We start from the raw sequence: 10,430 nt of genomic DNA, 5'->3' as shown, positions 1-10,430 counted from the left end.
GGATGAAGGAGAAGGCCATTTCCAAACAATTTAAAGTTAATCTTTCCATAGAGAAAAAGATACTTCATAAGTAGAGTGGCAATCATCTTGAATGATCATTCAAGACAGTTGCCCCTCTTCCCAAGAGATTGGCACGTCAAACTATGGAATTTTGAAAGGAATTGCAATAACCAAGGAGCTACATCTGACAGTGTACTCTCACTAGCCAATGGCGCTTTTCCACTAGTACCTACTCAGCCCGACTTGACTCGCCTCGACTCAGTATGGTGCTTTTCCACTAGGGGTCAAACCGTGTCGAGTAGATAATTTTTCTGTATCTATTCAGCTGAGGTTCTAAGCGGGCTGAGTCGGGCTGTATTTGACGTTATCACACTACACGCCACGGATTGGTCGGGTGATTGGCCAATCAGATGTCTGAGTTAGGATGTGACATCATTTCAAGAACAACTCGCTGCTTCTTGTTCATTTTATTCGAAGAACAATGGTAGCACAAAAGTCTGTTCCATGGTTTAAGATTCTTGAGACAATCTTAAGATTGTTGAGACAATCTTAAACCTGGTGGCTGAGGAGAATATTCAAAGGGAGCTAGATGGAGGGACGAGGAACGGGAAAATATGTCAGGAGCTTTCTCAGTCCATGCCTGCAAACGACTTTTCAGCAGTTGCGCGACAAGCTAAAAACATCTTAAGTGATTATAGTGCAGTGAAGGACCACAATAGCTGGAGTGGGTCTTCCAGCAGCAGATATATCATCTCATCCATGTTGTCCGTCTTCTACATCTTTTACTTCTTCGTTTGTGTCGCACAATCGAGTACGTCACAGCAGCTTCTCTCCAACCCCGCCTACTTCTGATCTGGGTATGGAAAAGAAACGAGGGCGAGCTGAGTCGAGTCGAGACGAGGCAAGGCGAATCGAGTCGGGCTGAGTACTGTAGGTACTTGTGGAAAACATATAGTTGCATATTTTTTCCTTAAAGGGGACCTATTATGGCAACTAATACCTATTTTAAACAGGCCTTGAATGTCTTAAAAACAAGCTTTTGATTGTTTTTGCTAAATAAATTAGAAATTCAGCCTCTGAGGAATGTCTTTATCTTCCCATTCTCTAACCTCATTATCTATGTGGGATTCTGAGTGGGTGGGGCTATGATAATGAGGCTCTGTGCTGATTGGCTGCCTGAATGACGCGATACACCGCTACGAAAAAATGGCGGAAGCTCCGGCCGGCGGAGTTAATTGTGGGTGTGGTTTCACGCATCGGAGGCCAACCGATGTAAATCGCATTTTGGTTACGTAACGACAGGAGCAGAATCTGAACGGCTCGTAGAAGCCACATCACACTGGACGGCTCATCCGGGCGGCTGTACAGACACTGCAGAATTTGGTTGCTTTCCTCCTTCTCTGAGTTGGCAGGCTGAGGGGAGACCACTTTATATATGTTAAAGCAAGAAAAAACGTGTTTTTCATAATAGGTTCCCTTTAAGCTTTCTTTTTCATTATTTCCCACTTTTTTCTTTATTAAATCTGCTGGCAGAGAAATTCCTTGTATATGTTGACCTACTTGGCGTATAAATCTGGTCTGTTTCTGAAATCAAAGATTACCGCTGCGTTTAGGTGACAGCATGCTTGTATGAACTGACTGAGGCTTTGTAGTATGATGAGTCAGGATTGTAAGCCATCGCTGAGTCGACTGTCAATCAAACGGCTACATCTCATATTAAACATTAATGTATTTCTTTATATAAAGTCACTTCATATGCTGCGAAAATATTCACCCCCGTCAGAGTTGTCATGGATGTGAAATGAAACAATAGAGACTAAAACAGGTTTTTGAATCAGGCTGTAAATATTTCTGCGGTAAAGTTGGACATTTTAACATGGTAGTCAATGGAGATTGATATGCTTTTAGTGCCAGCCCCAGGAGGGCATTTGAGGAACTGTAATTGTATAACTTCCAAGTTGGTGTCCATGTTAATGTTAGACTGCAGCTTGATAAGAATAAGGAAGTTTGCAAACTAACTAGCAGGCACTGCATAAACCAGTAGGTAAGCAAGCTTTCTTCTTCATTGTTTATCTTGTCGTCTCCTTTTAATTCAGGTGAAGAGCACAATCTATTCGGACAGTTCACTTGGTCACTCACCAAAAGGGGGAGTCCCGGGGCAGTCACTAGCTGGGCTAAGTATGGGTTGCGTATACAGTACATGCCGGAATAACTCGTATTAGGACGCATTATCTGGCACTAAAAGCTCCATCTCAAGAGCTTCAGTTGGATTCCACTACAGCCCGGCTAAGGTGTATACATGGCTTTTAAAAATGTGATAGTGGTCGGATTAAGGCAACAATTCGACTTTCTGTTATTGCATGTAAACCTACTGGCACATAACATCGAGTAAAAAGTGATTATCGGATTATTACTGCTGAAAGTGACTCAACAAATTATTAGATCCTAGAGTCCCTAGTTTTCACACATTCCTTCAACATTTTAGCTTAGTTTTGTTAAATCAACAATGATCCAGTGTTGCTGCATAAGATTGCATTTAATTTATATCGATAACCTGGTAACAACCAGGTCATTGTTTTTATCCTGCTAAATTTAGTAGCTACTTGTCTAACGTTTTATTATGAACTGTACACATTTTTGTGTCCCTCATTTAGAAATGTTCTTGTTTGAATGATCCCAAATACAGAAAAATGACACACATATACCATTCTTGCTAACAAAAAGAAAAATCCCAAAAAATCTCAGAGACATTGTGTCTCAGATGAAGCAAAAATGTTTCATGATTGAACAGATCGGCATTACATTCAGATTGTTTGCTGCATTCAGATGAACTCTACGAAATCATCTGTTGGTACACAATTATTAAAGTTGTTTTGTTTTGTTTTTTTGTCTCAGGGGAGGGCGCTGGTTTCCTTCCTGGAAGAGAAAACATCTGCTACGTTTGGTTCGACAGTCACACTTTGCTGCACTACTTAAAATGTCACATGTGCTTCCCTGTTCTGCAGTCGATCAATCTATTATGAGCACGTTAAAAATGCTTGTTCTGCTGAGCTGCTGGACTTTTACAGGTAGGATCAAGTTCTACATTTGTGACTTTTTAGACAATTTGCAATGAAGTCAGAAATAAATTGCTTGCACCAGCATGGTTATTTTTTCTTACAAATAACATTTATGATGTCTGAGGATCTTGGATACGTATTAACCTTAGAAAACTGATGCATTGATTGCCTTCTCAAATTCTATGTAACACTTATTGAATTGTAAACTGTACGCAGTCTACTTTAGGCTTTTAAAGATTTGTTTTCTTTTAGGAGTTATGGCAAAGGATCCATCAGAGACCCACTATCGACTGGAAAACAGCTCAGTGTGTCTCCATGTCACAGGACCACCACCAAATGAAGATGGTTATTGGACATTTAAAAACAGATTTTTGATTAGTCATACAAAAATCAATCCAAAATATAAAGAGAAAGCTGTTTTTCTCGAACTTAACCTAACTTTGTGCATAGAAAACCTGACTGAATCAGACACTGGCAGCTATAAGGTTACATACTTTGATTCCGAATCAATGTCCAGATCAGAGACAAGCCACGTCATTGTTCAAGGTATGTCTCCAGGCAGCACTTGATCCTTACATTTATACATTGCACATTGCATATGTCTGGATGTTGTTAATTGTCTTTTTCTAACTTTACTTGAAAGATCATGCGCAGATATGATCTTTCGTAGAAATGCACACTTTTAAACCTGGTCATTTCCATTTCTTTTTTTCCTTAAAAAGAAAGTAAAAGACAACATACACACACATGTGGACACTCTTATTCAAACCCATATCACATATCGTTGGTGTATTCACCTGCATTTCATGCTTGCAGCCAAAAGAGGCTCCAATAAAATTATTGTTTGAATGTTGCAGGAATGGTTCCCACACCTGCCATGACTGTGAACACACTGCATCACTCCAACGTATCTTCGGGATTCTGTAACTTTACAGTTAACTGCTCCATCCAGGATTACTGGCTGTCATCTGTCTGTGACGGTGACGGCTGCAGGCAATTCCAGAAATCTTTTCAGAGGCTCAACATCACAATCTTCTCTGACAACGGAAATGTTGTCTGCAGTGGCAACAACCATGTGAGCACAAGTAATGTCTCCAAAAGTCTACCAACAATGTGTAAGTATTAAGTTTTGAGGAACACCTACTGTCCATTTGCGTTGAGACTGTATTTAACAAAAGAAGAAAAACTGTCTGTGAGCTTTTAGAGCGTCACATACTTCAAATGATTTGGGAATTGAAATCCTGATTCTACACAGCCTCTTATTGAATTGTTCAGGTTATATGTTTTGATAAGTCTGTAATTCACTGAAAAATCAGATGTACCTGAGTCACTATCTATCTTTATAATGTATAATAATACATTATTATTTTGTAGCAGAAACTATTTAATATAGCATGAATATTGTAAGGAGACAATGGCCACTACAGCGTTTTCCTTTGTTATAGAATAAATATAACAGTGTATTTGAAACCCCCCACCTTAGCTCAGCCTTTTTGTTTTCATAATATTTTGTTTTTACCTTTATTTTTATCTCTTAATTCCATTGATTGAATACTTGGATAACGAGGAAACATGCACATAATCTCAGTACAGCAAGTGAAACTGTAAAAATACTAGTTTTGTTGTATTCAGAGGGAGCTGGGGATTAATTTTGAGACTTGATGACCTTAGCACAGAGGAGTTTGTTTATTGAAGCGCCAAAGTACTGATTTCAGAGTGTTTTCTCGCTCTTAAAAACCCTCTGACTACAAGCAGGCAGTAATTTCAGTACAAAAGGCCTCTCAGATAGGTCAGTTTGTGGTCCAGCTTGCTGCTGAGGTTGAAATGCAGAAGCGGGCAAGTTACTGATCGACCAAAAAGCTTTCAGGAAGTGTAGTTACCAGATGTCACGTAGTTTTTAGCGTTGCTGAACTAGTGCGACAGCTACACGCTTACCATCTGTATGTGAACTTGAACCTCGGATGGGAGAAGTTGAACATCCTCCTGGAGACATTGAAAGTCATATATAGAGATGTTGATGCAGATGATCACTTAAAAAGAACATTTCACACGATATGTATATTAGGTCACTTGGGAGATATTCAAATGGAATCTAACCGGATACACCTGGTTCTCACTGCCTTATGCATCACAAAGAAAACCATCCATCCATCCATTATCTATACCCGCTTTATCCCTTGCGGGGTCACGGGGGTCTGCTGGAGCCTATCCCAGCTCATTTCAGGTGAGAGGCAGGGGTTACACCCTGGACAGGTCACCAGTCTATCACAGGGCCACATATAAACACACAAACCATGCTCACAAAGAAAACCATTCTAGTAAATTGGAAACAAAAGTCCAGCTTATGTATTAACCACTTTAGAAAACTTCTGTCAGATCATATTAGTAGTGAGATAATGTCTGCCTCCACTGAACAACATTCGGCCGAACTGCATTCTCTCTGGTCCCCAATTATAGGCTTCATTACCTAGTGGGGGCGGGTGATCCCGTAGCTTTTGGGGTTGGGGGCCGGCTTGGGGGGCTGGGGTGCGGGCCTCCGGTGGACCCTGGGGAGCGGTGGGTAGGGGGGGTGGGGGTCGTCGCCGGTTTATTCCGGGGGAAGCTCGGATAATTAATAATTTATTAATATTATTACGATACAAATGGTTATTAATTTTATTATTATTATTATTATTATTATTATTATTATTATTATTATTATTATTATTATTATTATTATTATTATTATTATCATCATCATTATTGTTGTTAGTATATTATATTATTATCATTATTATAGGAATCGGATGGATGAATGGGTTGCCTGGGTCTGGGGCCCTCCGTTGTCGGGCCCGCGCGGGTGTCGCCTTGTTGGGGGGTTCCCTCTCTCCGGGCCCGTCTCCGGTCCCCCCCGCTGCCTCTGCGGCGGGGCGCTCCTCTGGTCCTAGAGGGCCGCTTTTGTGGGGGCAGGTGCGCCAGCCTGCGTCGGCGGCTCTCTCTCTCTGGGCAGGCTGGCCTCTCGCCAGGTGGGGGTCATTGGCCTGGAAGGTGAGGGCCTCCTGGCCGCATGTCCGGCCCGGGCCGGGTGGCCGGGGTTCACTTGGGTCGCGGTACGCCGCCGTGGGATCCCTGGCTGCCTCTTCCCGTAGTCGTGGGGGCCCCGCCCGCGGGTCTCCTCAGCTGCCACTAGAGGGGGGGGGGGGGGGGGGGGGGGGGGCCTCGCTGGCGGTGGGTTTCCTCCCGCCCTCTTCTCCCCTCTGTGGGGTTGCTGGTGGCCTGGGTTCCGGGTTCTTCCTTGTCGGCCTCTGGTCTCGTGGGTGGCGGGATTGCCTCCCCCCCCTCCCCCACTATAGATACACTTCAGGTAGAGCTTTGACAGGATTATTACACACACACACACACACACACACACACACACACACACACACACACACACACACACACACACACACACACACACACACACACACACACACACACACACACAGACATATACATACACACACATACATATACACACATACACACACATTGGCTTGTTCACCTGCATGCTTGCTCTGTAGTTTTTCGGGTTAGTTAATCACGGTAGCTTAGCTCAGATTGTGATAGGATCTCGAGATTTGGGTCAATTGCTGCTCGTATTTTGGTCGGTTCTGTGTCGGTTTCGTGTTTCGTTTGTGGTTTTTGTTGCAGATTTCCAGTGCTCGATGTGTGCCTCCATGTGTTCTTGCTTCCTGGTTTAGCAGCGGATGTCACAAAAAAACAAAACAAAAAAAAAAAAAACTCTGGGTTTGTATGTGTATGCGTATATATATTAAATATAGTAACAATGCACATATATATGCCTTAGGTTTTTACCAGCATGGTATTAACCATTAATATGTGTGCAGACAAGGTAAAAAAAAAAAAAAAAGAACATTTCACTATGAAATTAGAGAAACACATTCTTTATGAACACCATTCAAGCCCAGGATGTTGGATATTTCCACACCAAAGCTTTTATTGTTATGGTACAATGTGTTTTTATTTACTGTTTTAACTAGAATTACAGAGCTCAGGAAAGAAGAACTTAACCCTAACCAGCTTCCCTTGCATTGTCTTTGTGAGCTGCCTGACTAACTGTAATTGGACGCACGCATGTTGCACTCAACTCAGTGCAACGCTGAGTTGTTGTTTCGCATTTCATATTGCCTGTTGTGGTGCAGCCGTTTTCGCGGTAACCTTGCCTGGTGTCAGTAATGCTTTCTTTTTGTAGTTTTGATATGCATTTGATCTAAATAAACAAGGATAACTTGTTTTTCTTTTTTAGTTCTGTTTTTCTGATTTGGTTTCAGAACAGATGAACAAAAATACACCACTGTTTGTCTCTTTTCCTGATTTGATTTGGAAAGAAAGAACAAATGAAACACACATTTAAATATTTAAGAAGAATAGTGATTATGTTATCTTAGCTTTTGATTGACAGCTCCAAATTCTCGTTAGCACTTAATTGCCAAAGTAATGGCTGCTTCTTGTACCAGGCTGATTTTATGAAATTGTTTAAAGGTTTGAAGGGTTCTTCTATAAGATTATACACTGGTGGTTGCTCTCAGAACAGGACCACCTCCTGTTTTTCATGACTAGACTGTTAAGATAGTTTAGCGGTTTTCTCTTCTTTAGGTGGAGACAACGGATAGAAACAGATGTTGGATCCCATCCTGTTTTTCTTAAAGTTTTAGTTCTGTTAGATCTTTGCTGGTTTGACACCTCAAGCAGGAAACAATCAACAGAGATACAGTATGGCTGACGGTGTGACATGTTTGGGTGTCTTTCCCCCCAGCTGGCTCCACAGATGGGGTTCACGACGTACAAAGCATCTCCTTTTTCAGTGTAAATACGACTGGATCGATGACCTACCTCTGTGGTTTGAGAAAAGTGTACCTCCGGCCGGAAAATATTGTGCATGATATAATAAAGCTTAACATTTGATTGTGTTCAATGGTTTTCTTATGGTGCACCAGACAAACGAACATGCGGATATTTCACTGTAAATGTGTATTTCTGCTGTAAGTTGGACCTTTTAATGAGGTGGAATGAAGGAGATTGACTCACTTTTGACATGTTTTTGCACATCCTGGATTGTGTCAGTTTGGCATGGTTGTAGCCCCTCTGGTGTTACTTTTAGACCGTAAAGACAACGGATGAAGCATTGGTTTCTGAAGAGCTGTAATGAAGCCTCTTTTTCTTCTTATTGAGTGCAGCCTTGTTGCTCGGGAAGCCGGTGGGGACACACTGTATGCCAATCAAGGTTAGCTTTGGCTACCAGCTAATTCGGCAGATCCCTGCCGAAATATCTGCAGAACTGCCAGCAGACGTGAACAGTGGGAAGGTCTCGTTTCGCATGTTGATTCTACAGAGAAATCAAAAATTACTGTTGCGTTTATCTGTTTAGACTGGGCTAGTCCAAACCATTATGGATTAGGAAAAAAAAATATAGAGTCATTGGTTGAGCCGATTGCCGATAAAACACATTTATTGCTTTATGTAAACTGATGTGGTACACATTTTTTTTACGCCCCTCAGAGTTATCATGGATGTAAAATCAAACGATTCAAACGAGACCAAAATGGTGTTTTGAACCAGATTGTAAATATGTTTATTTCTGGTCTAAATGTGGACATTTTAATGTGGAAGTCAACAAGTAACGTTAACTGGGCTATACATGCCCCCTCTGGCCAACCGGGGCGCCAGATGGGGTTGGGAGGATCTGGCCGGAATAACGTGATCCTTGAAAAGATGCGGCCTGCTCACTCGTCAGGTTAAGGAGGAGACCTGAGCTCAGTGCAGGGCCCTCCCGGGGTTGGTAGAGGGAGCAATGCCCAGGACTGTCACTTAGGTAGGAGCACTGGGTGATAAAATGGGGGAAAAAAACCGTGATAAAAAATATAAAAAAAACAAAACAAGTAACGTTAACTAACCATTACTCTACTAAACCCAGTTCACTACTTGATGACTGACTAATGGTTAAGTACTGGTCAGTTCCTCTGGGTAGTTTATCATTTGTTAAATAGTAACGAAGCAACATTAAGAAACATTACTTACTTAAAACCCACTTTGCTATGTCATAGTTAACTAATGATTAAGTACGGGTTAGTCCCTCTTTTGGATCCCAGTAATTACACAACATTTTGTGTACCATATTTTACAGTGTTATGGTGAATTTAGCAAAAATGGTAATGGCTATATTTAAATTGGGCGAAATAAGAAAAAAAACACAATGTTTAAATGATGTATGTTTGATGATAACTTCTGCAACATCAAACTCACATTTGTTTATTTCTGTCTCGATTGTTTTATTGATCTGTCATTAATATAATATACTAATTTAAATTAATTCAAACAACTGCCAGTTACAAGATACTTTTCTTGCTTTTACAGGTTCTAATAAATATACACATGATGATGATGATGAAGAGGAGCAAATGCTAAATCCCTTAGTACCTTCAATCATTGTTTTGGCTGTCTTCACACTGGGCGGTGCATGTTTTGCCCTCGTCAAGAAATACATCTTAAAAGAAAACAGTGATAATGAGGTAAATTGCAAATGACAATTTTGCATTAAATTGTTTAATTTGATATGATATCTTGGATTTCAGGAATCCTGATCCTGTTTGAAATATCCTGTTCATGTTCTGAGAATGACTTTAAAGCATTTTACGTCATCATTTCTAGGCAACAACAGCTGCTGCTCAGTTAGTGGAAAATGGGCCGTTGGAGACGCAGCCACAATCTGAGCCCAGAGTGTCCACTTCTTCCAGTGAAGCTGAGCCTTCGTATGAGAATGTGGATGTCAGTCAGCTCAGGAGCAGTGGCCCGAGGCAGGAGCAGGACAACTGGGAGAGTCAGGGAGTAGATACCATCTATAATGTGCCAAGACCAGTGGCGTCCGGTCTCAAGAGAGACAGCAGAACCAATAGTGCAGGACTCAAAAACATGCAAGAGCAAGACCCTTTAATTTTAGACTCTGTTACCACAAATGAGCTGCAGAGCCCAACAGACACTGAGACAATTTACAGCTTGCTGCAGAAGACTTAAAGGGGACCTGTTATGGCATTTAATGTATATTTTAAACAGGCCTTGAATGTCTTAAAAACAATCTAAATGTGACGGGTGGGACACTAGGACCTGGGAGCCACCTACCTAGACAAAAGAGCGGAGCTCTCGTTTGTTCTCGTTTGCTCTGTTTGGGTCAGTGCGTGCGTGCGTGTGTGCGTGCAGCACCTGTGTGTGTCTAGATCAGCCTTTCTCAACCTTTTTTCAGTCATAACACCTTTCAAAAGTGAATAAAATCTCACGACACCCCAGAGTAAAATATAATAAAAAACCACACTGTATCGCTGTAAATGCACGTAT

General features: G+C 41.5%; 1 protein-coding gene across 1 annotated transcript; it reads left to right on the top strand.

The window, feature by feature from the left end:
• The first annotated feature begins 2,977 nt into the window (after positions 1–2,977).
• On the top strand, positions 2,978–10,166 carry LOC133420784 (uncharacterized). The gene is made up of 5 exons (XM_061710612.1): positions 2,978–3,068; positions 3,312–3,605; positions 3,917–4,174; positions 9,456–9,610; positions 9,750–10,166. The coding sequence occupies exons 1-5, from the start codon at positions 2,978–2,980 to the stop codon at positions 10,110–10,112; spliced, it is 1,161 nt and encodes a 386-aa protein (XP_061566596.1). The 3' UTR covers positions 10,113–10,166.
• The last annotated feature ends 264 nt before the right edge of the window (positions 10,167–10,430 follow it).

This window comes from Cololabis saira, chromosome 20, assembly GCF_033807715.1.
Source record: "Cololabis saira isolate AMF1-May2022 chromosome 20, fColSai1.1, whole genome shotgun sequence".
NCBI lineage: Eukaryota > Metazoa > Chordata > Actinopteri > Beloniformes > Belonidae > Cololabis > Cololabis saira.
The sequence above is the reverse complement of the archived record's forward strand: the minus strand, read 5'-3'. Positions and strand labels throughout refer to the sequence as shown.

Coding starts and splice junctions, on each gene's coding strand:
- LOC133420784 (XM_061710612.1), top strand. CDS start 2,978: ATGTCACATGTGCTTCCCTGTTCTGCAGTCGATCAATCTATTATGAGC. Junction 3,606..3,916: donor AAGCCACGTCATTGTTCAAG/GTATGTCTCCAG, acceptor TGAATGTTGCAG/GAATGGTTCCCACACCTGCC. Junction 4,175..9,455: donor CAAAAGTCTACCAACAATGT/GTAAGTATTAAG, acceptor TTGCTTTTACAG/GTTCTAATAAATATACACAT.